This window comes from Mustelus asterias, chromosome 8 (assembly GCF_964213995.1).
Source record: "Mustelus asterias chromosome 8, sMusAst1.hap1.1, whole genome shotgun sequence".
In the NCBI taxonomy this organism is placed as follows: Eukaryota; Metazoa; Chordata; class Chondrichthyes; order Carcharhiniformes; family Triakidae; genus Mustelus; species Mustelus asterias.
The window spans coordinates 80,403,951-80,430,337 of NC_135808.1; the positions used below are offsets into that span (position 1 = coordinate 80,403,951).

The 26,387-nt window shown below is 43.6% G+C and overlaps 1 protein-coding gene across 1 annotated transcript in view; it reads right to left on the minus strand.

Moving 5' to 3' along the window:
* Nucleotides 1–7,136: 7,136 nt before the first annotated feature.
* nmnat2 (nicotinamide nucleotide adenylyltransferase 2) overlaps nt 7,137–26,387 on the minus strand; it is a 251,535-nt gene continuing 232,284 nt past the window's right edge. The window contains exons 6-11 of the mRNA XM_078219366.1: nt 21,066–21,146; nt 15,184–15,228; nt 14,493–14,569; nt 13,783–13,884; nt 9,429–9,496; nt 7,137–7,805 (exon numbers count right to left, since the gene is read on the minus strand). Coding sequence (XP_078075492.1) covers nt 7,703–7,805; nt 9,429–9,496; nt 13,783–13,884; nt 14,493–14,569; nt 15,184–15,228; nt 21,066–21,146 — 476 coding nt within the window. The 3' untranslated portion in view covers nt 7,137–7,702. The remainder of the gene's footprint in view (nt 7,806–9,428; nt 9,497–13,782; nt 13,885–14,492; nt 14,570–15,183; nt 15,229–21,065; nt 21,147–26,387) is intronic.

Consider the following 26,387-nt stretch of genomic DNA (forward strand, 5'->3'; position numbering starts at 1 on the left):
AAATCCAAGTGCAGTACATCCACCACCTCCCCTTTATCCACAGCACATATTACTGCATGAATGAACTCCAGTAAATTGGATAAACGTGATTTCTCTTTCACAAAACCATGCTGACTCTTCCTGATTAACTTGAGTTTTTCCAAATGTCCAGTTATAAACTCCTTAATGATCGATTCTAGCACTTTCACCTTGACAGATGTCAAGCTAACAAGATTTGCAAGTAATATATGATAACTCTTATACTAAAATGCTATATGCTATTTAATTTCAGGAGCAATTCTATTCCAGAAAGTAATATAGCTTCAGTTAGATCTCACTGAAAAACACTCTTACGTAGTTTCAAAAATGTAATAAAATTAAATCACTACACATAGTCAACCATTATGTATCTAAGTCTTTCTATTTTTAATTCACATTGACTGGGTTTCCCAGGTCCTGGGGGACACAACAAATGAGGAAGCGAGAAAGAATGAATCCATGAGATAATTCCCTTTACAGCACTGCTTGTGGGCCAAGAGGTGCAGCAGTGTTTTCTTCAACCTGAAAAGCTACCCAGTAAACCTCCACCATGATTTGCCTGCTGCCAACTCGCCAATCAGACCTCCCCAATCACCATTTGCTTCCTTGACCTCAATTGGAATCCACCCCCACCAATTTAGAAACTCTGCAATCGGCACAAGCTCCAATTGTACCCACTCTTCCCCATAATCCGATCAACAACAGAGGATTATTGGGCCCAAATCCATGCTTCAATCACTCACTTTTCCAGTCTGAATGCGCACATGGAAATACTTGAAAATGACTAATACAGTCACTGTTTCTTTCAGCAAGGAATTTTATTAGCAATTTTTAAGAAATAGTTTGAAAGTTTATGATACACAAAACAGAATATTTGATTCCTGACTATTAAATTTATCACATAATTTTAAATACCAATAATTTCAAACCTGCTAAAGCCAGTGAGAAATTTCATTTGAACATTAAAGATAATACACTGAAATAGGAATGTTCCAAAATTAACTACATTTTCAGATACATGAAATTACAGGTAAGGGGTCACTTAGTGGCTCGTGCATGTCCTCTCACTAAACATTTGGATGGCAATTTGTAAATGACCTGATACGTGATCAGATTGAAGCAATGGCTCGCTGCGGAATGGGCCAATATCTCAAGGAGATCAAGGTTATAGTTTGTGATTGGGTGGGGGCTCTACATCAGAAGAGAATAAAAAGGAAAACACAAGACAATGCAATAACCAGCTGTTTTAATTCAATTACAGTTCACAATTCCAGTGCACAGCACTCTCAGTCATGCACGATAAATGCCACCTTATTCTTTTCTGTGGCTAGTTTTGGACAAAGATAGTTACTTACCCTCCCACCCAACCCCCCCCCGCCCCCATCCCCAACAATATTAATTATATATTCTTCATAAAAGTTTCCACATCACTTGACTATTTACTAAAGATTTAAACAGGTTCAAGAGAATAAATATCATTCTAAAACAGTCTGTGGACCATGCATTTGTGTTCAGAATATGAAAGGAACAACAGTGAAACTCCTGCAACAAAATGTGTAAATAAAACATGATAAATTGGGAACCGAGGCCCAATAAATGTGCAATAGTGAGCCTTATTATGATGGTCAGGTAGGTGACAAGAAAGTAATGGAAAAGGAAGGTGATTCAGCCAATCTTAGTTCAAAAAAGAATGAGATGCTGTCTCACTCAGTGAGCTCTTCTTAATGATGAACATCCTTTCAAAATGCATTCAATGCACCATTTGTGAAACGTTATAAAGATGATCATCGATAACTACAATAACATATCCTCATGTTTACTGCCCTTTTACCTGCCAGTGTACACATATGCACAAAGGTTGACACACAAGTGATAATAGTATACATGCGTTGTACTCACAAAATGCTGTGGGGAATCAGACCCAAGAAAATGGTTAGTTTTTCATCAGTGCGCGCTATTTTACAAATCCTTCAAGTGACAGGGACACGCCTGTGTCAGGGCAGTTTTACTGAATAATCCATTGGATGCACATTTTCTCACATTAAATTCACACCAACACAAACTTCAATCACATCAGCACGTCATGGAGAACGTCACAATCATCAGATGCACAGTCAAAAAGATTTAGACTCCTAAATCAGGCGTGTTTCATTACGAAGAATAAGTAATACAAATGCCTCCACTGACCACGGAATGTTTACTCGAGTTGGGGTTGTTAGTGGGGGATGCAGGTGGGGTTCTCACGTTTGTTGTTATCACATTTTTAAAAATCAGTTGTTTAATATGTGGGAATACCTTGATTAATATCCCAGAACATGACTGGCTGAGTGTTGTGGAGGAATAGAGAAAAAATATCCCAGACCAGGATTTAGCAGCAGTTTACGGCTCCTCAACTAAACTAACGCCATTGTGCATTATTTACTCATGGAATGCCCCTTCCAATCCAAAGCAACTTTACTTAATACTGCACTGCTAGTCATTTACATCAGCTCATTAAAAATAATTCTAATTTCCTGATTAGAATTTCAGGCTTATATAAAAAAAATCAATTATAAAACTGGAGTCTGCATTCTTAAACAGTACAAGTCAGAAACAGAAACACATTTCAAGTTCCTAAGAAGAGTCATTTTGGACTCGAAATGTTAGGCAGAATTTCCCAAAAAAATAGCAAAGTGCCAGGTTCTGAGTGAAAACCGACATGTTTCTCCCCAGAGAAACAGCCAGGTTTTCGCTCCAGATCTTTGGACACTTTGTCAAAAAAAAAGCAGGAGGGGGGGTTGGTGCGTGCTTTGCACCTGAGGGCAGGGCCTATAGATACCCGCAAGGCCGGCTCCACAGAGATTAGGGCACCTTTTAAAGGGAACCCGATTCCAAATATAAGTTAAAGAACCTCCTCTCCCATCATTGCCAGCATCAGGGCATCAGAGCCGACCTCCTCACCCCCACCCCCCCGCCCCCCCCTACATAATGGGAAGCCCCCAATCGGCCTCGTCCCAGGCCCCCTGGCAGTGCCAACCTAGCAGTGCTAACCTGACAATTGGCACTGCTAGGCACAGCCCAGCCATTCCCTCTCCACCCGGGAGCTATACTCACCTCCTAATCGCTGGCATGGTCACCACAACTGGTGACCATGACAAAGCCAGAAGGTATTTGGATCTACTTAAATCCACAGTAATCAGGTTCACGACCTCACTGGGTGTGAACTTGATGATGTCGCCAGTGGGGAGAGGGAGGGGAGGGGAAGATCTTATTCTGAGTTCTCCCCGGTGCAAATCCCATTTATGGCTTCTCGCGAGAGTTTCTGGCCGTAATGGGGTTTGTATCCACAGCCAACGAGACCAGAAACTCACCCCTGCTAACTCCCTCCACAGATGCTGCCAGACCTGCTGAGTTTTTCCAGCATTTTCTATCTTAATTACACATTTCAAGCATTTGGGAAGGAACTACGAGAGATGAGGTTATGTATTTAGTTTGTAACACAAATTCAAAAACTACAGCCCAAGAATGACAATGGTACAATTCAAATTTATACGCTTTATGCAAATATGCCATTTCATTGAGATGACTGGAAATGCAGGACTTCAAGTGATGGAATTAAAATTAGTTTCTTAAAGAAGATATGGAATTCATGAGATGCATCTCAGCCAATTGGATGGCAGCAGATAGATTATTTTGTTATATCACAGTTATTTTCATAAAAATGGCACTAGCTAGAGAATCCTGGAAACATGCACTTTGATCATTTACAGTTTTGAAATTGACAACACACCTCACTTCTAATCTTTACTATTCCTGAATGACGATAAAATGAAAACACTAGGAAGGTGATAGAGAATCCTTTCATGATATCCACCTATCTGTGCATAGAGACAAGCGTGCAACATTAAAAGTTAAACTACTAGTGGTGTTAGACACTAGACAACAATGAACAGAGATCAGTCACAAATTGTACATTAAAGGATATGTCTGACAGCTCTGTGCAATCATTAATGGAAAGAGCAGGTATTCTTGATAGGAATCCACACCAATTGCAAATAAAGCAGGCAAACTTTTACTGAATGAGAGAGGGTTGTAAGCAGTGAAACTTAATTATTTGACATGACTGAACAGCAGCTTCAGCGTCTGAGTGGATGGTAAGAGTTTAACATGATGCAGTCAAGACCAAAAAGAAATTGTTAAAGGGCTAACCTCTGTTGTCTGATGAAGCCATTGCCAAGATAAAATAATGATAAATGACACCAACCAGGATCAGCCATTGTTTCCAAAATGAACTTTGTAGTCATTTTGAAGAAAACTATACTATTCATTTGATGTTTTGCTCTTCGGCTGTGGTAATTTCTAGGTGTACATTTGACTTGTTTTGAAGCTATGTGTGATTGGTCGTTATACAATTTGATTTCTGAGAGAAGAGGAACTACTTGCCCCTGAGTTTGAGCTGAAGAGGAACCTGGCCAGTGATCAGTGAAAATGACCTCAAGGATCACATCTCCTTATCCAGTTGTACTTTGTTGTTTTTTAGAGGGTACTCCTTTCACGAAGTTCAGAATTTCTTGTTTTAAGAGGCCAGCCGCCAAGACTGACCATCATTCACTCAAGTTGGTCCTAATGTCGATGAAAATAAAGTTGAACTAATATCCAAATTCAACTTGACTAAGTCAATCCGGGCCCAGATGGAATGCATCCCAGGGTACTGAAAGAAATGGTAGAAGTAATAGCAGATGCGTTGGTTGTAATTTATCAAAATTCGCTGGACTCTGGGGAAGTGCCGGCTGATTGGAAAACGCCACTGTTTAAAAAAGGAGGTAGACAAAAGGCAGGTAACTACAGGCCGGTTAGCTTAACGTCCGTAGTTGGGAAATTGCTGGAATCCATCATTAAAGAAGAAATAGCAGGACACCTGGAAAAAAATGGTTCGATCAAGCAGACGCAGCATGGATTCATGAAGGGAAAGTCGTGTTTGACGAATTTACTGGAGTTTTATGAAGATGTAACGAGTGCGGTTGACAGAGGGGAACCGGTGGATGTGGTGTTTTTGGATTTCCAGAAGGCGTTCGATAAGGTGCCTCACAAAAGGTTGCTGCAGAAGATTAGGGTACACGGAGTTGGGGGTAAAGTGTTAGCGTGAATTGAGGATTAGCTATCTAACAGGAAGCAGAGAGTTGGAATAAATGGGTGCTTTCCTGGTTGGCAGTTGGTGACTAGTGGCGTGCCGCAGGGATCGGTACTGGGGCCTCAACTGTTTACCATATACATAGACGATCTGGAGCAGGGGACCGAGTGTAGGGTAACAAAGTTTGCGGATGATACAAAGATGAGTGGGAAAGTGAATTGCGTGGAGGATGCGGAAAGTCTGCAGAGAGATTTGGATAGGCTGAGTTAGTGGGCGAGGATCTGGCAGATGGAGTATAACGTTGACAAGTGTGAGGTTATCCACTTTGGAAGGAATAATAGTAAAATGGACTGTTAATTAAATGGTGAAAAATTACAACATGCTACTGTGCAGAGGGACCTGGGGATCCTTGTGCATGAATCGCAAAAACTCAGTTTGCAGGTGCAGCAGGTGATCAAGAAGGCAAATGGAATATTGGCCTTTATCGCGAAGGGGATGGAGTATAAAAGCAGGGCGGTCTTGCTGCAATTGTACAAGGTACTGGTGAGGCCGCAACTAGAGTACTGTGTGCAATTTTGGTCCCCTTGTTTGCGAAAGGATATATTGGCCTTGGAGGGAGTACAGAGAAGGTTCACCAGGTTGATACCGGAGATGAGGGGGTTAGCTTATGAGGAGAGATTGAGTAGATTGGGCCTATACTCGTTGGAGTTTAGAAGGCTGAGGGGAGATCTTATAGAGACATATAAGATAATGAAGGGGCTAGACAGGGTAGAGGCAGAGAGATTCTTTCCACTTAGAAAGGAAACGAGAACTAGAGGACACAGCCTCAAAATAAGGGGGAGTCAGTTTAGAACAGAGTTGAGGAAGAACTTCTTCTCTCAGAGGGTAGTGAATCTCTGGAATTCTCTGCCCATTGAAGCAGTGGAGGTTACCTCGTTAAATATGTTTAAGACAAAGGTAGATAGATTTCTGATCAATAAGGGAATTAAGGGTTATGGGGAGCGGGCGGGTAAGTGGAACTAAACCACTATCAGATCAGCCATGATCTTATTGAATGGCGGGGCAGGTTCGAGGGGCTAGATGGCCTACTCCTGCTCCTATTTCTTATGTTCTTATGTTGACTAAGACCAAGGACAATTACAACATTCCCAGTAGCATAGGAGACAAACCTTAAAAAGAAAAACAGAAATGTCTTCCACAAAAAAGCTTAAAGGGAATGAGCAGGATTGTACAGAATAGTGAGAAAATAACAGCTTGGGTGCCAAATGAAATACAATCATGTTTTATAAAATTGAAGTGAGTATACTATAAAAGAGGGATGAAAGTCAGACCCTGGGAGTAAAATGGATGCCAACTCTCAATGTAACTGAGGTCTTATGAGCTAAACATTTTGCTGGTTTGCATTATTAAGCCAGTTTAGGGAACACAGACGGAAGAAGTTGAGTCTTAACAATCTTAAACCAAAACTAATACTGTCAAGGAATATCTTCTACCAAAAAGGATGTAGACTTCTCAGTTCCAGCTCTTGACTTTTGAGTGTCAATATTTCGCTATTATTTAAATGGCAGATTGTTTAAGTGCGCATCATCCTGTTCGCTAACATTCTTGAAAAATATTTGTGGCTGCTAACATATTTACTTGCTAAACATGAATGAGTTTTGTTCAATGATGTATTGTGTTACAGTGGAGAACAGTCTGATTTATGCAGACAATTTGATCATTTTTCTGTGCATCCTGCTGCTACATGGAAATGAAATGTGATTTCAAATAGGTTTGTTTCAAATTTCACATCTGACACCGTTTAATTTTTCTGCATGAAATCGCTGATGAAAATCAGACAAAAATATTGCATTATTTTTGAATCGCGAAAAAAATCTACTGTTTTTTTCCTTTGACTTCTATGTGCTATATGATATAATTGGAGAAAAGGAGGCTAAATGTGATGTTCCCTCTCCAAACAGAACTTTGGTGCAAATGTATTTTTCCTCAGTTACGTCAAGACATTGGTAACTATTTTAGAAGCTATGTATTTTGTGAGTCATCAAGAATACCTGCAATGCCATCAAATTGTTACTTGTTCCTGTTGGGAGAACAATTGACTTTTTGAGCGTTATCACATTTATTAAACACAGAGGCATTGAAGCAGTTCTTTGAACTAAGCATGCTACTAACTGCAAGTCCTGAATCGCTAAGCCCAGAGTAGGCAGGCGACCTGGTTGTGTCAAAGTTGCAAAGCAGCACGGAGAGGTTAGGAATTTCCTACGAAGAAACGTACATGATTCTACTTCTAATAAAAAAAATGGAGATAGTTATACTGACACTTGGTCTCCTGCGATAATATGAAGGTCAGCACAAGTGTCAGTTAGAGGGCAGCACAGAGGAAGAGACATGAATGGACAGCGAGAAGTTCTGTGCAGTTCATACAGTGCATTCTGTCGGCAGAGCTTCTGCTCTTACAGTAGAGTGGAAATGGCAGACACTAGAAGCTCTGTATATGTAAGCAGTAGAGCAGTGGCACAGTTTTACTGAGAGGGAAACTGTGAGCTGTTCTTTCTGATCCTTGCTGGAAATTTTTTATCCAGATGTCTTGATGTAGAGCTGATTCTGCAGGATGTAATCAATAACGGGCTGGTTCAAATATTCCACCACATGGCCATCACCATGTTGCAAAGCCAGTCTGTCAAAATGCAAATGCAAATGGTTAATCACAATTGCATTAGTACAACAAAATCATTTTGTTGGCTCAATCTGTTTATCTATTTTACAATTGCTTTATTATCGTTTAGGAGTGTGGTTGTCTGAGTAAAATGGAGGGAGATTAAATCCCCCCTCGGTCATTTACTTGCCTTCTTTCCCATTGTAAGGATGTGATCTCCACACAGCAGGAGGTAAATGAGCTGTAAATCTGCTACCATTTTAATATCTATCACTGATATTGGGCTGTGATGTGCTGAAGACGTTGTTCCAAAAGGTCTCTGCCCTCGCCAAACTCCTTCCCAACCAGAAGCAAAAGTTGATGTTCCTCTTCCCTCCATATCCAGATGCTACTCAAGTGGATCACACCTGAAGGCTGCTCTGCCTGACATGACTTGATTCCATCTGGACTTCCAGTTCATTAGAGGTAGCAAGGCTATACATCGCCTGGAAATGGGGGTGGAATTCCAACTATGATGGTCGGCCTGAGAAGCCAGTAACAGTGGCAATGGCCAATGGCTGGGGAAGGGGTTAAGGGAGGGGTCGGCGGTGCTTCAGGCTGTTGTATAAGGCAGAACATCGTTAGCTCTTTTTGGGCTCTATCTTCTATTTTCCTACCCCTTTTAGCTTGTGCAATCCAAGAGCAGCTGGAAACAGGGCCTGAGGCCTTTGAACTTGGGTATGGAACCCAATCCCACTGACAAATGAATAAAAACCAGATTATGCAATTCGCCCTCCTCTATGGGCCTTTGACTACTGATCAAATTTCAACTCTGGAGTTGTGTTACTTCTTCAATAGAATATAATTTATGAAATCCTCCTTGTAGGAGAACATGGACTGCTTCTTGGCTTTTTGTGCCTGTAAAATGAGTGATAACGAATTGGCAACCCCTTTCAAATCTTTTTGTCAAGGCCAATAGAAAAGTCAAAATATACGTCTATCACCTGAAAAATTCTGTTCAATGATGGAATTAAATTTAAAACCCTTCAGATTAAAGTGTTCCCAAAAAGTGTAATATTGTGGACGCTCTTTCTTTGAAATTCACCTTTGAAATTAACCCAAGCTTGCTGTATAAAAAGCGATTACAGAGTTAAGTAGAGAGCTATTTATGAACCCGCGTTATGAACCACAGGTTTTTTGCTCTGGAGTGAGTTGGTGCAGTGAGTTGAAACCCTGGCACAATGTGAATGAGGGAGCAGGATGTCAGCTTGTAGCCACAGCTCTCCCACTTCTGGCTATTGATTTCAGTTTGAAGGGTGGTATTCAGTCACTGGCTCCCTGTTTTCTGTTTGAAAGGTGATTAACTGCTGGCTGGTAGCTGTATCATAATTTAACTTAATCCTGCCCTAATCCAATACTCACACTTCTAGCAAGGGTTGTTGGATAATAATTTGGACTAGAATGATTTTCATCTCCCCTAAACCAGAGACATCTAGACCTTGGCATAACCTCAGCCCCAAGCCAACTCATCTCAGACTGTGAATGGTTTCTGAGATCTTATTAGTTTGTACAGTTCAGCGATTCACTGAGTCAACTATCACTAAACCTGTATTTTTAATAACAATTAGTCAGTTGCTATCCGGATATAAGAAGGAAATTACATACCTACTCTTGGTAGAACTCACAACAGACATGGGATGATTAGTGTCATCCTTTACAGCAAGGATGTTATCCTGTTTGAGGAAAAAAATGATTTGCCTTAGATACACGCACAAATCAGATACAAGCAAAATCCTTATCCACACAACTGCCCAAGAATTTATGAGTTTGTTATTATTGCTATAGTTGTTGTTGCAACACAAAATGATTGTTTGATATGATAGGTTCGTTTGATGTGATAGGGTTGAAGCACCTGCCCTTACAACTCTAGGACCTGGATCTGATCCATCTTGCAATGCTCTGCTACATCACTAAAGACTTGAAATGAAGTTTAATTCTCAATTCAATTCCAGCCAAGAACAACTCAACAATATAAAGCTGATATAATTTGACTAAAAAGCACCATTCATATTCAGCACCGGGAAAATGATGGCTGATCAGAGAAAGGAAGGGTTCTGTAGTGGGCGCTTTTCTGAGGCTTTCAGTAAGTAGAAGGAATTCATCATATATCAGGGAAAGGCACTAATGAAAAGTGGAACTTTTTCAAGGAACAAATACTGTGTGCCCTTGATAGGTATGTCCCTGTCAGGCAGGGAGGAAATGGCCGAGTGAGGGAACCTTGGTTCACAAAAGCGGTGGAATGTCTTGCAAAAAGGAAGAGGGAAGCTTATGTAGGGATGAGGAAACAAGGTTCAGATGGCTCGATTGAGGGTTACAAGTTAGCAAGGAATGAGCTGAAAAAGGGGCTTAGGAGAGCTAGGAGGGGGCATGAGAAGTCCTTGGCGGGTCGGATCAAGGAGGAATGTGTGAGGAATTAAAGAATGACCAGGGTGAGGTTAGGGCCGGTCAAGGACAGTCGTGGGAACTTGTGTATGGAGTCAGTAGAGATAGGAGAGGTGATGAATGAATTCTTTTCTTCAGTGTTCACCAAGGAGTGGGGCCATGTTTTTGAGGAAGAGAAGGTGTTACAGGCTAATAGGCTGGAGGAAGTAGATGTTTGGAGGGAGGATGTACTAGCAGTTTTGAATAAACTGAAGGTCGATAAGTCCCCTGGGCCTGATGAAATATATCCTAGGATTCTTTGGGAGGCAAGGGATGAGATTGCAGAGCCTTTGGCTTTGATCTTTGGGTCCTCACTGTCCACGGGGATGATGCCAAAGGACTGGAGAATGGCGAATGTAGTTCCTCTGTTTAAGAAAGGGAATAGAAATGACCCTGGTAATTATAGGCCAGTTAGTCTTACTTCGGTTGTTGGTAAGTTGATGGAAAAGGTCCTTAGGGATTGGATTTACGACCATTTAGAAAGATGCGGATTAATCCGGGATAGTCAGCACGGATTCGTGAAGGGCAAGTCACAAATTTGATAGAATTTTTTGAGGAGGTAACTAAGTGTGTTGATGAAGGTAGGGCAGTTGATGTCATATACATGGATTTTAGTAAGGCCTTTGATAAGGTCCCCCATGGTCGGTTATGATGAAAGTAAGGAGGCGTGGGATAGAGGGAAAGTTGGCCGATTGGATAGGTAACTGGCTATCTGATCGAAGACAGAGAGTGGTGGTGGATGGAAAATTTTCGGACTGGAGGCAGGTTGCTAGCAGAGTGCCACAGGGATCAGTGCTTGGTCCTCTGCTATTTGTGATTTTTATTAATGACCTAGAGGAGGGGGCTGAAGGGTGGATCAGTAAATTTGCTGATGACACCAAGATTGGTGGAGTAGTGGATGAGGTGGAGGGCTGTTGTAGGCTGCAAAGAGACATAGATAGGATGTAAAGCTGGGCTGAAAAATGGCAGATGGAGTTTAACCCTGATAAATGTGAGGTGATTCATTTTGGTAGGACTAATTTAAATGTGGATTACAGGGTCAAAGGTAGGGTTCTGAAGACTGTGGAAGAACAGAGAGATCTTGGGGTCCATATCCACAGATCTCTGAAGGTTGCCACTCAAGTGGATAGAGCTGTGAAGAAGGCCTATAGTGTGTTAGCTTTTATTAACAGGGGGTTGGAGTTTAAGAGCCGTGGGGTTATGTTGCAACTGTACAGGACCTTGGTGAAACCACATTTGGAATATTGTGTGCAGTTCTGGTCACCTCACTATAAGAAGGATGTGGAAGCACTGGAAAGAGTGCAAAGGAGATTTACCAGGATGCTGCCTGGTTCGGAGGGTAGGTCTTACGAGGAAAGGTTAAGGGAGCTAGGGCTGTTCTCTCTGGAGTGGAGGAGGTTGAGGGGAGAGGTTTAATAAAATGATGAAGGGGATAGATAGAGTGAACATTCAAAGACTATTTCCTCGGGTGGATGGAGCTATTACAAGGGGGCATAACTATAGGGTTCATGGTGGGAGATATAGGAAGGATGTCCGAGGTAGGTTCTTTACTCAGAGAGTGGTTGGGGTGTGGAATGGACTGCCTGCAGTGATAGTGGAGTCAGACACTTTAGGAACATTTAAGCGGTTATTGGATAGGCACATGGAGCACACCAGGATGATAGGGAGTGGGATAGCTTGATCTTAGTTTCAGATAAAGCTCGGCACAACATCATGGGCTGAAGGGCCTGTCCTGTGCTGTACTGTTCTATGTTCTATAGCAAAATGTCATAAAAGGAGTTTTCCACACTGGTCCTTTGGGGGGGGTGGGGGGTGGGATTAGACACTGCAATCTGGGAACTTTTCGATGGAAATTGGGGGGGAAGCGGGGCCCGCATTTGGCCCATATCTATATACCAATCTTACCTATGTAACTGTCGAAATGCTTTTTAAAAGACAAAATTGTACCCACCTTTACTACTGCCTCTGGCAGCTCATTCCAGATGCTTACCACCCTCTGTGTGAAAAAATTGCTCCTCTGGACCCTTTTGTATTTCTCTCCTCTCACCTTAAACCCATGCCCTCTAGTTTTAGACTCCCCTACTTTTGGGAAAAGATGTAATGCCCATCATTATTTTATAGACCTCTATAAGATCACCCCTAAATCTCCTACTGTCCAAGGACAAAAGTCCCAGTCTATCCAGCCTCTCCTTATAAATCAAACCATCAAGTCCCGGTAGCATCCTAGTATTAGCTTTCATAATTACTTGCTGTACCAGCATATTCGCCTGGTGCGATCCATACTCTGGGACACCTAAATCCCTCTGCATCTCAGAGCTCTGAATTCTCTCACCATTTATATAATATGCTTTGTTTTTATTCTTCCTGCCAGAATAGATGATTTCACAGTTTCCCGCAGTGTACTCAATTTGCCAGGTCTTTGCCCACTCACTTAACCTAACCACAGCACATATAGTTAAGCCGAGTCTCAGGACAGTGTCATCACCTGAAACACTTTTATACATGGGGGCTCACACAAACATGAAATAACAGATAGGAAAAAGCCCACTAGCCCAACAAGGCTGTTTCATAGAGTTATGATGCCTTGTGCATCATGATATAGACTAATGGAATGATGGTACATATATCATGCCAGAAAATCTGAGATTCATCCTGTCTTTCAAGCACCAGGGTAAAATTGATGAGAGAATTGACCTTGTTAGAAATTATCTTTAGCTGCACAACGTTATGACAAGTAATAGAATAATAAAAATAACAGCACTTCCAGCATGACAAACTTTATGGACTGAATTTTATGTTGCCCACTGGCAGGGTTGTGTAGGTGATAGTGGGGGGTGGGGGGGGGGGGGGGGAAATTCCCCAGATGGTCTTCCCATTACCCTCCCTCCCACACCAAATTGTCTGCAATTTTATGGTGGGACAGGCAAGGCCAGCCTGCCCTTGCCCCAATTGAGGCCCTGAAGAGTGCAAATAATGACCACTTAACAGCTGTTTCCCTTCCCACCTCAATTTCCAGGCTGACGGAAGGAATTGAAAAGCAGAGAACAGCCCGGGAAGTATCTTGTTCAGGCCTCCTTCCACAGCTTTCTATATTGAGCACCACTCCCCTCACAAAGCCTGTTTGTGGATGCTCTCTCTCCATGGCCTCTCCATCATGATCCTCCCCCCCTCTCCTCACCTCCCCTCATTCCCCCCCCCGCCCCCCCCCTCCTCACCCACCCCCCCCCCCCCTCCTCACCCGCCCCCCCGCCCCACCTCTCCTCACCCCCTCGCCTCTCCTCACCCCCCCTCTCCCGCCCCGGCCCCCCCCTCTCCTCACCCCCCCGCCTCTCCTCATCCCCCCCTCACCCCCCCGCCCCCCTAGTTGCATTATTCATATCAAAAAGAATGTTTTTCTAATTTCTGTTGTCTGAATATTATTAACAAGACTGCAAATGATATCCTATCACCTCACAATGAAATATTTTCAAAAAACATTCAGAAAGGTCAAGCTAATGGTTATAGATGACAATCACCGAGTAAAATGCTGTGCACTGACCTTGTACTTGCGGAGCAATGAGGACTGATTCATGATCCTGTCTGTGTCTACACTTTCACGAGGGACAACCACGATTCCAAAATCACCCACTATCACTTCCATCTGGGAAAAGATATTTCAAAGTACGATTACAGTTACGACCATAAATAGGGAGTGAGAAAACTGCCTTTATTTACCGCTTCAGAGTAAGCAGCTAACGCGGGATCAGACTCATTACCAACAGCCTTGTGGCTTAAAGGATAGAACTAAGCGGCATTGAGGTCCAAAATGATTCGAACCTTTTAAGAAACTCACTCTCAATTTTCCTGATTTGTCTGCTCCTTGGACAACTGGTTAAAATCCACGTGGAAGAACCTCATCATTTTTAACAGCTTTAATAAACTCAGTGAATACGATAGTAAGTCACTCATGGAGAACCAATGCACTGCATCTGAATAACACAAGGTAGGCTCACGCCCAAGGTTTCCCCCAGGGAAATTCTTGACATTGGCTGTGATATCAGAGATGGAACCAAGTGCTCATTTTCCTGCATGTTGGCAGAATTTTTATTGATTTATTTTTCTTAGGGTGTGATTTTATTCCGGAATAGAATTTTCCAGCACAAATTGCCAAGACCTATCCTGCATCTTTACCACAATATAACTATTATCCCTTTATAAACCCTTTGAACACACAGAGTGAAACAGATTGTAACTGGAAGAGATACTCACATCTTCCTCATTCCATAGACCTGGGATACAGAAAGATTCCAGCAAGTCGCTGCCACACAGCAACAAGATGCGGAGCTCTGAGTGAGGAGAAGACAAACATCAGGGTAATACTTTACATAGTGGGAGGGAAGGGGTTCATTCAAATAGTGCAGTGTTACACAGAATTAATAACATTTGAACAAAACATGGGAGACAGGACCATAACTAGCGAGCCCTGATCAAAGTTTTCAGCTATGTAACTGATGGAAGAATTTTGCCCAATGACAATGGAGTGGCCATGCAAACCAGAGACTGTAACACTACTTTAATGGCCTGTCCTGGGGAGGTGTAACCTTTACAATCATAGTCTGCTTATGGCTAAAAGATTGGACCATTCTTACCTACTGTGCCCACACTGCTTATGTTCATGTTGTCATTTGAATCTTTACTTTTCTCTAAGCACTAGCTAAAACCATCCCTTACAGCATTGTACACTACCTCAGATACTTGTGACACCGCCTTGTTTACACCACTAACTTGCTGTCTATTTTACCCAATGGAAAATGGTGTAGAGAGGATGCTAATATCAAGTTACTGTCTCTCGAAATATCATACATAGGAAGTTAAAAACCAAATCTGTGCAATATTCCCAAGAGCTAAAATCTACCAATCTACTATAAAAAGACAAGTCAGCAGGAAATGATTCACTCACCAATCTCTTCATATCTCATGGCTGTGCCCAGGTTTGCATTTTCATCTGAAGTAAAGACATGAGAATTGAAAGCAGTTAGAAGTTTGTTAGCATTCAAAATAAATTTGACTACTGTTCATAGAGCAACAGCTGGGGGAAGAGGAATGTGAGTTTTTGATAAACTGTAATTGGGAGAACAATATTCATGTAGTTATATTTCCCCTTGTGGATCTAGTGCGCTCACCTATATAGCTGTCTCTCAGACAGGTTCCCTCAGCGGTACTGATCTCACTGTTGTGCCTTTCACCTCCCTGGCTCCCCGGACTTCACTGCCCGTCAGCTCTCAGGTTTACTCCTATTGCTCCTCACTCTTCTGTTAGTATAATGGATTTGCCGCTGGGTGCTGGTACTATCTGATGAAACTACACACTTTCACTGGATTCCTGGATCAACCTTTCCTGCCTCAGTTTTAAAGGACTGAATGTCATGAGCTGCGGTATATGATTTCCCAATGTGGTGATGAGTTTGTTCAAGGTAACCTACCTGACAAGGGAAGATTGAAAGTGGTGAATTCTCTTTTGCAGGATCTAATACCTGGGCCAGGACATTCCGGATACTGGGAACACAGTACTTCAGGGCACTCTTAATAATGCACTTGTCAGCCTGGTCCATTCATTGTTCCCAGGTGGTGGGATTCCTTTAACTGATCCCAGCTAATCCTATAAACCAATATCTGAACTGGTCTAGCTGGACATGCTTTGCCAGTCAAATCAACCCTCTACGCACAGCACAAAGGTGCTTTGAAATTTTAGTAGGTTAAGCCTGCAAAAGCAATGGGGGCTCTAGTCGTTACCCTTGATAATCTTCTTCAAATTTTTCAGTACAAGAATTCTTTTCCCTGTTTTTCAATTATGGACTGAATTTTTCCAGGCCTTTGGGGCTAGGCTGGGAAGTAGAAGAGCTGGCAACATGTTGGGGGCAGCAAGTGTTTTCCTGCCACCATGGCATATCATAAACTGAGAATTTCAACAGCATTGCTGCTCATTGGCTTAGAACATAGAACATAGAACATTACAGCGCAGTACAGGCCCTTCGGCCCTCGATGTTGCGCCGACCAGTGGAACCAATCTAAAGCCCCTCTAATCTACACTATTCCAATATCATCCATATGTTTATCCAATAACCATTTGAATGCCCTTAATGTTGACGAGTCCAATACTGCTGCAGGCAGGGCATTCCACGCCCTTACTACTCTCTGAGTAAAGAACCTACCTCTAACATCTGTCCTATATCTCTCACCCCTCAATTTAAAGCTAGGTCCCCTCGTGCTAGCCATCACCATCCGAGGAAAAAGGCTCTCACTATCCACCCTATCTAATCCTCTGATCATCTTGTATGCCTTTATTAAGTCACCTCTTAACCTTCTTCTCTCTAACGAAAACAACCTCAAGCCCCTCAGTCTTTCCTCATACGATTTTCCCACCATACCAGGCAACATCCTGGTAAATCTCCTCTGCACCCTTTCCTATACTTCCACATCTTTTCTATAATACAGCGACCAGAACTGTACGCAATACTCCAAATGCGGCCGCACTAGAGTTTTGTACAGTTGCAGCATGACCTCCTGGCTCCGAAACTCAATCCCTCTACCAATAAAAGCTAACACACCGTACGCCTTCTTAACCACCCTATCAACTTGGGTGCCAACTTTCAGGGACCTATGCACATGGACACCCAGATCCCTCTGTTCATCCAACTACCAAGTATCTTACCATTAGTCCAGTACTCTGTATTCCTGTTACGCCTTCCAAAGTGAATCACCTCACACTTTTCCGCATTAAACTCAATTTGCCACCTCTCAGCCCAGCTCTGCAGCTTATCTATGTCCCTCTGTAACCTGCCACTTCCCTCTGCACTGTCTACAACTCCACCGACTTTAGTGTCATCCGCAAATTTACTAATCCATCCTTCCACGCCCTCATCCGGTCATTAATAAAAATGACAAACAGCAGTGGCCCCAAAACAGACCCTTGCGGTACACCACTAGTAACTGAACTCCAGGATGAATATTTCCCATCAACCACCACCCCCTGTTTTCTTACAGCTTGTCAACTGAGCCACTGAAAGGCCCAATGAAGGGCCATTTTATCCACATTGGGAGGTAGATCCTGACAGATCCCAGTGGTTTCGGAGGGGGTAGGGGATTTGGGGGTCTGCTTGAAGAACCTCAGCAAATCATGTTCCTTAAGCAGAGTGATTCTTAACCCACTGGCAGGACCGCTGTTCTGGCAGCGATGAAGCAAAGAAAATTTTATACGCTAACTGTTTCTTTCTTCACAGATGCTGCCAGACCCAAAGGAGTTCTAGCATTTTGTTTTGATTTCAGATTTCCAGCCTCCACAGTATTTTGATTTTTTTATGTTTAGTGTGATGTATGGGTTGATTACCTGCAGCTCCCTGAACTCGTGTACTCTTGTAACTGGAAACCGGAGATTAAATCAAAAAGTTGCAATTTTAATGATCAAACCTGACAGCCTTTAACTGTTTTTTGCTCCATTTAACCCCACTTGCTAAGGTATGTTATAAAGATGAAACATGTCCAGGGATTTTACAATCATTTCAAACGATAGCAAGATGTAAATTTTTATAACCCCCAGGCACGTATGAGCTCCGTGAACTCAGTAGCCGGAAAGTAATGTGGATTAATTCCAATCACTTTTTGTGATATCATATTACATTGTGAAAAAAACAGACTGGCTTTTGTTTCTTGAGGAACAGTGTTGATATTCTTTTTGGAAATGGCAAACTGCAGCAAACAAATTTCATTTGGTGATCTGAGCATAAGGAATCAGTACATGGATTGTAAATTGTCCAAGTGCCTGCATTTTAATAGGAGCCCCAGTCAAAAGGTCGGGAGCATATCTGCGTGATTCATTGCCAAACCTTTGACTCACATCTTCCGGAGTGCTGAATTGCCTTGTTTTACAATATCATTGAATCATCTCCATGGCAATCATTCAGCGAATGAGCAGCATTCAACATTTTCAGATTTCTATAGAGAAATTATGAGTTGTCACCGGATTCTCTGTGGGGTTGTTCACAGTGAGTCAGAGAGTATGCTGCTTTATAGCACCGGAGTCATCTTGTCATGTAGCACACAATGTAGAAGGGCCACAGACATTTTATCAGCTGCTTTCCTTGTCTATGTTTGTGTCTTGAATTCTGATTTATTGTTCTTTTAATTTGAGTCAATTAATAAAGTGTGATAGAAAGGAAAAGCAACAGGAAACGACTGATGTTTCTAGGAAATGTACACCGTATGCAACATTACCGTTGAGAACTGGTCGGGAAAGTTGGGCAGAAGTGGCAGGTCTGAAGAGCTGGCAAATGTATGACAAAGCATCATTGAACCTGGAGCCAGCTAATGGTGGCCTGTCAGAACTTCATTCAAAATTCTGGATGGCCCTGTGTGTGGAATCTTACTGCCTTTGAAAACACTCTGTTATCGGGGATAAATGTTGGTGCGGACCATAGTGGTCTGAGTCCTGCTCACATACAGGATCTTATGGTGGTGGCCAGTTAAAAGGCCACATCTGGGGGCCAATCAAAGTGCGTGGGTGGGTTGCCGAGGCTACAGGCCCACTCTGAGGAAAGGGCTGCAACCCCACCGGGAGAGATACAATTCAGGCTGCAAGGAGGGTGCGAGGCTGCCACAATGTGGAGATGTCCTTGGAGCACACATCAAAGATCAAACAATAATGAGGATAGAGTCTAGCAGTCTCTCAGAGCAGAGGGAAAACCCCTCCGGAGGAATTGTTTGGACAGTGGGTGATGGACATGGAGTCTCAGTCTCTGATGGCCATCTGGACTGTCACAGGGAGGTCTCCTCAATGGAGCTGTCAAGCTTGGTTTTCAGCGGGAGGCTGCCCTGCTGGAAGATGGCAGTGGAGTGCTCCCCATCCCCCTCCTTAACCTCCTAATTGCTAACTAATGGCTGCCCACCACTGCTGGGTGAATAGGCATTGCCATTGATGACCTGTGACCAAGGCAGGATCTGCTCCCTGGCCCAATGTTCTCAATTCCATTTTCCCTCCTAGCCTTGCCTTTAAGCCAGCCTCTGTGGGATCGGGAAGATTCTGCCCCAGAATTCCATCTGCTTCGCCTATGGCTATAATCCATGGAACGCCACATACAACAAAATCTTAAGAACAAATCAAAAGAATACTAGTGAAATAACATCAGTGCCACAATAAGCAACATCATGACCGGACTCTCCCAAAAAATTCCAAGTCCCCAATTTGCGGGAAAATGGGAGTAACTCCTGCTCACTTTTTCTGCGTAATTTCCAGAATGCATCTTAGACACTCTGTTCACCACAGAGTGCCCTAACGTGATTCACTCTGGAAATCTGTGGGTGGGCCTATTCCCGCTGGAGAGGCTGGCAGCATAGTGCTGAGTGGGCCACTGCGCATGCGCTGATCCATCAGAAGGGAGATTGACGCATCCGCAGTAGCCCTGCATTGCCGGCCTCCAGATCGCTGGCCAGCCCAATCGCTTGCCAGCCCCACAACCCCCTCATCGCTGGCCACTTGCCTTCCAACCATCCCCCCGAACACTCCGATTGCTAGCCTCCTGGACCGCCCTGGGCCAGCCCCAATATCCCCCCCACCCCACCCCAAGACAGTCCCGACAGCCCCAACCCCCTGGCAGTCCTGATTCCCCCTCCAACCTTGATGGCCAGCCCGGATCGTTGTCCTCCCTCCTTCTGCCTGTGATCCCAGTGCAGAGCATAGAAATCATAGAAACCCTACAGTACAGAAAGAGGCCATTTGGCCCATCGAGTCTGCACCGACCACAATCCCACCCAGGCCCTACCCCATATCCCTACATATTTACCCACTAATCCCTCTAACCTACACATCTCAGGACACGAAGGGCAATTTTTAGCATGACCAATCAACCTAACCCGCACATCTTTGGACCCCCTCATCCCCACTGACTGCCCACCCAATGGGCCCTGTGCCCCTAATGGGCTCCACCCCCTCTTGGCACTGCCCAATGCCCACTGGGCAGTGCCAAGGTGCCCAGTTGGTAGTACCAGGGGACAGGTTGGCACTACCCAAGGCACAGCCCCCCTTACCCCTGACCTCCTGGGGGCACCTCAATGGCCTCTCTTCTCTCCAGCGGGATTGGCCTGCCTGTTCCCCATTAGTAGAATAAATCCCACTGGACTGAACCATCCCTGGCAGGGGTGGGGGGAGACGCTAACAGGCCCAGAGAATACCGTCTTGAGCCCGCTAATGAAATGGAAATTCGAATTTCCATATTGTAATCAGCTCCGCGGTGTTTTCCGATGTGGAGCCAATGACACTGGAAATCTTTGCCTGGGAGACTCACGGAGGCTGTAACACCCAATGGGAAACCCGTGAAACGGCCTCTGCTGATGTCTCCCAGCCCCTTGCGCTACTTGAACAGTGCAGCGGGCTGGGAGAATCGTCCCTCTTGAAATGAGTTTCCAAAAGAGCTCAAGGGTATCTGGAGGAAAACATAAAACAGATGACTCTGATTCCATTAAATATTATTTATTTCTAACAGTAGGCAGTTTGAGCACTTTACCCATCTAAACAGGCCAGCAATATGGCCATTATATTTCTGACACTAGCACGCTGCTCTTGGCGTTGGGAAATCTCCACAGCCAAAAACATGAGGCGGTCATTTTAGAGCAATTCAGTCACTTTTAAATTGTGACCATGACTTCATAATCATTCTCCTGGTCTTCAAATGATAAGATAATGTTAAGGCTTTAACTAAAGCTGTTTAATATTGCATATAGATTAATTCTGTAAGTTGAAGTACGGCCTTGGTAAAGAGTGGACTCTACCACAAAGAGAAGAAGTTCTTACCCACAAAGGTGAAACGTTCAACGTGTGGACGGACACAGCAGATCTTTCCCAGACTTTCGCTTACCTTCCCCAGGATTCGAACTGCAAGACAAATCCAGTAGAAAACAGATGAGAAATCGACAAATACAAAGGCAGCTGAGTAGCCGTGTTTTAATAAAATGGGGAAACTGCAACTCCCTGGAGAGAGTGAACTTGTAGCCAATGAATACTGCCAAACACTTTATAACCCAACATATACCTTTTGACGCACTGACACTTCTGTTATATAGGTCACCAATTTGTTTTGAGTCTGTCCCATAAGCATGAAATGACCAGACTATCTGTTCCTGGTGGTTTCAATTGAAGCCGAAATGCTTGACCAGATACCAGAAGAATTCCATGCCTTTCATCAAATAATGTCAGGAGAGCCTTCATGTCCACAGCCGGCACACAAAGGGCTCAGTTTAATGTCTTATCTGAGAAGTAGCACACCCTTAACTAGGCAGCACTGAAGCATTGGCCCAGATGAAGTATTCAATCCCCATGAGACTTGAGCCTGGGACCTTCTTACGCAGAGTCAAAAGTAAAAGCAATCTGAGCATCGAGCTTGGAACTTGTCAACAATAATACTAATGGGTGAACTTTTAACTGATAATAACAGTTATTTCTAAGACTCAAAAATATTTAATTTCCAACAGGTCTACAGAACGTCAGTGTATATGGTTGTAGCAGACTCCTCCAGTTTTAAGGAGACCACTTTAAATAAATTATTTCTTCAGATCTTAATCTAATATACTTTCAATAACAAATAATGATTCTTACAAGAAGAATTTTAGTACCTGCTATCAGGAAACGAAAGGTATGGTCAACTCAGGAAGATTTCTGTCCCAAATGTCAAGGATAGTCATTTGAGCTTGCATTATCTTAAAATATATTGGGAATTATTTTCCCCGTACCATGACGGGACAATGTTCTTATCCGCAAAGGTGAAGCATTGAGGAAGATGTCTACCCCTTCGCTTGTTGTGAAGTTGTTGGCTTGTGCTCAGTATGGGCTCTGCTCTTCAGTATTATGCTCAAGGGTCCATTTGAGAACTTGCATATTGTTGGCAGGCTTTTCTCGGAGCAGAGGATAATTGTAGTATCCTTACTGGCCTTTCCTTCCTCTGCTCTTGAATCAAACACGCAGCAAACTTCGGAAATGCCTGGTATATGTGATATCAAACAGTATGGGGCACAGATATATCCTGGGTGAGAAATGTAAAATAAGTGATTGTGTACTGGTACCACATGCTGGACCCAGTAGAATATAGGATTGGGTGGGATGCAAAATGGACTACGGACTCATTATTGCCTTTTGTGCATTACTGTCAAAACAAATTTATGCCATTGTATTTCTTAACTGAACCAGTAGGACCGCTCTTAATGTTGAGAAAAATAACTTACAACCAATCAGCTATGTAATAAAGATGGGGCATGGGAGAAAAGTGACCCACATACACAAGGAGACCATGGTAAAGAACCACAATCCATTCCCTTTATCATACATGTCTGAACTTTGAGAATAGACTGTGATCTCCCTTTGTGTTTGCCTCACTGTTTTCTCCTGCCCCATTTTCCCCAGTTATTTGGTTGCTTATCATTATCAGCACCTGCCCTGGAGATTGGCAGTGTAGCCAGCCTAAAGATCACCCCTTCTGCTTGGTATGCAGTATGAGGTGTGCAGTCAACAAATTATTATGTGACAATAACCCTCACGCAGTTTGGACAGATTGCCATATGTTCCTATTGGTAATTTAAACAATCTTGGAAAATGTACAAAAAAGGGGGAAGATATTAATAATGATTTTAAAACTTGCGCTTTGTAATCTCATGTGTCTCCCAGAAGTTTGAAATAATCAGATTTTTAGGCACAAATACTGAAGTTTCATTGAATGTATTTCTCAGATCAAACCGTGTGCTGTAGATTGATCCACTGTTACTCAATAAACAGACTGTAATGCAGCAATAAGTGATGTGGCACTCTGGATACTCATGTATAGCTACACATGAATATATAGTCCCTAAATCATATCAGAACAATATAACATATCTATCATAGTGTTTCATTGCTTTGTCTTTGTTTGAAAATGTGCAACATCTTTGGCACAAATTATTTGACAAATGCTTGTTGAAACCATGAACAGCATCACATTTCAATGTTTGCTGATTATTGCCATACATGTTTGACATATAAGGTGGGAGGTTGCTTGAGGCATGAGTTTTACAGTTTAGTTACTGTACAGTCCAGGCAGTGATGTCAATGTACTGATGGGGTATCTTCAGATGGATTAATATCCAAAATAGAAAGTATTTCCTAGTCAAAGGCAGCCATAAAAAGCACTCCCTCTAGAAGTACAAATATCTGTTAGAATTTGCATCTGACAGATTGAACAACTCCACTCATCTGTTTAGACCAGTGATGAATTTCTTCCTCCCCCTGCCCTGACTTGCTCTCTCTGCGCCCTTAGTGGCCTTTATAGAAGTTCCCATTACAGTGATATCCAGTGTCCAGAAAATAAAGTTAAGAATATACATTGTTGTAGAATCTACTTGCAAAGATAAAATAGGAGATTTCTCCAGAATCCACACCCTTGGGCTCTAGAACAGTTTCGGTAGATTTAATTGACTGCTGTTCAAGACTTGCAATCACTTAAAATTAGTGAATGAATCTTGCATGAAGATAGCACACATGTGAATATAATGGGAGCACGTTCAACACTCCTACATGGAAGTGGTGAATTATGCCCTCAGCTGACCAATCTTTGGGTATTTTGATGATGCACAGAACTCTCACTCTGGCACAGATCTGACTTATAAAAATAAAACAAAAGTCAAGCTTACAGCAAAAAACAATCAAGAATAAAACTTGCACATGCACAAGAACAAGTAATAAATGAGGCATTGACTTTATTTTTTCGCTGAACAGACAACATTGCTTCAAACATCAGACCTAATTTGGTAGCCAGAGATTTATAAGGGCTATGATGGTGGGGTTAGAGTGCCACCTAGAGTGCATGTTGCCAGTTTGCACTTTTCTAGTTAACGGGTGAGGTTTTCTCAGAAATCAGCATAGGTCGATAGCGGGCGAGAAAAGCGGCATTGAGCCAGCCGACAGCAATGGCAGCTTTCATAGAATCATGAATCATAGATTCCTACAGCGCAGAAGGAGGCCATTCGGCCCATTGGGTGTGCACCGACAACAATCCCATCCAGGCTCTATTCCCGTAACTCCACATAACCCTCTGGTCCCCCTGACACTAGGATCAATTTAGCATGACCAATCAACCTAACTCGCACCTCCTTGGACTGTGGGAGGAAACTGGAGCACCCGGACATGGGGAGATTGTGAAAACTCCACACAGTCACCTGAGGCCGGAATTGAACCCGGGTCCCTGGCACTGTGAGGCAGCAGAGCTAACCACTATGCCATCGTGCCATCGTGCTTTCCCTGGTGTATAGCGCGGCACTTAGTCACAAACATTTCCATCCACGGGTTCCACATTGTATCACTAGCGGAGCGGCCTCTGATTCGCCCACCCCACCATCACCTCAGCGCTGCAATCATCAGGGTGCCACATTTAAAGGCCACCCCCTGCGCACAGCAGCCACATTTATTTGGTTGCCGGGAAGCGATGGCTGCCAGAAAATCTGCCCCAGAATTCGCCACACCTCCCAAGAGAGACTCCTCGATGCTGTAGAGGCCTGGCATGACATCATCTGCCCGCGCTCAGGATGAAAACTTAGCAGCAAGGTGATGAGCCCAGCAGTGGTTGGCAGCAGTGGTCAGTGCCATTGATCTGCAGAAGAGGACATCCACCCCGTGCAAAAAGTGGATGTTTGATCTCCCCCGTCCTGACAGGGTAAGTCACACTTCTCATCACTCTCAACTCACTCACTCACACTCCCATCACACATCCATAGGGATCCCACTTACTGCCAGCTCAAGGGACAGCACCATTCGCCCTCCCACACACATCTTCACCTCGCCTACAGATCCTGTCCTCATCACCTTGCTCCTCTCACTCATCTTGCACACATGCCAGGCATCCTTATCACTTGCCCTGGCACGGGTCCTGCTTACACTCTCTCCACCTGTTTTCATGCAGGAAAAGCTGGCACACAGTGAGAGAGATAGATCCCAGACTGGTGGGGGGATCCCAGAGCTGAAGGTGTTCAGATTTTGAGGACAGAGTTGGGAAGGATGTGAACCACTCCTGAGCTGATGATGAGCTTGGTGGTGCTAAACCAAGTGAGGATCCAGCACTGCAACATCCACCAGACAACAATGCTGTTTCTCAGGCCCCTGCCGTTCACTAATGACCTCTCCTTTCTGTCACAGGCACATCTGGGAAGTAGCTGAGGGGTCCACCAACCAGGCCTTCAACTCCAGCCCCAACAGCAGCACAGAGGAAGGATTCATGAACCCAAAATAGAAGAACCACCACAGCGCTCACCCACATCCTGCACCAGCGCAGAGACACACACCTCAGCGGCACCCAGTTCTATAGTAACTTTGGGGTTAGTTTCACCCCTCACCACTCTGCAGTAAAGCGCCCAGTACTCTTCCAGTGTTACCCCGGCCCCCCTCAAGTGTTACTCTGGCCTCCCTCGAGTGTTACCCCGGCTTCCCTCGAGTGTTACTCTGGCCTCCCTTGAGTGTTACCCCAGCCTGCCTCGAGTGATCAATCAGCTACTTCAAAGAATTTCAAACAGTGTGCACGGAGTGAATCGGGCAAAGCCAGGTCGGGTGGGGGTCAAGGGTCACTCAGATCACTTGAAAAGAGTGGCACACAAACTATCATCATCTTTTCAAATCCTGATTCACTGTTAGTTTTTGAAAGAATTCTATAAATTTGGTTGGGCATGGTTTGACATTTAGAAATCTATACCAAGTGATCTTGATTAATTCACCGTTCTTCAAGTTGTTGATAATTTTGTCTCATATTACAGGTACAAAGGATCAAATCTGCTCTCCAGGCATAAATAACTCTGCCTCAGCTCAGTGGAAGGAGTAAAAACAGGCTCTGGTTTCTGCTGGAATTACCGCCAGGTCCTATTTGGAGTAAGGGAAGTAAATCCCAGGACTAGAATTTTCTAGTCCCCGATCTAGGTTATAAAAGGTGACTGTCACACCGGGCTCAGTGAGGCATGGTGAGCCGGGAGCCCCTCACCCGGCATAAGCGGTACCCACTTGACATCCAGGCCCAGAGCTCAAAGAGAATTCATGATTCCAATCGCACTTTTAGTTCAAAGCAGGTAGCTGAGGAGGCAATAGTTGTGGCTTGTGATGCACTCCCACTAA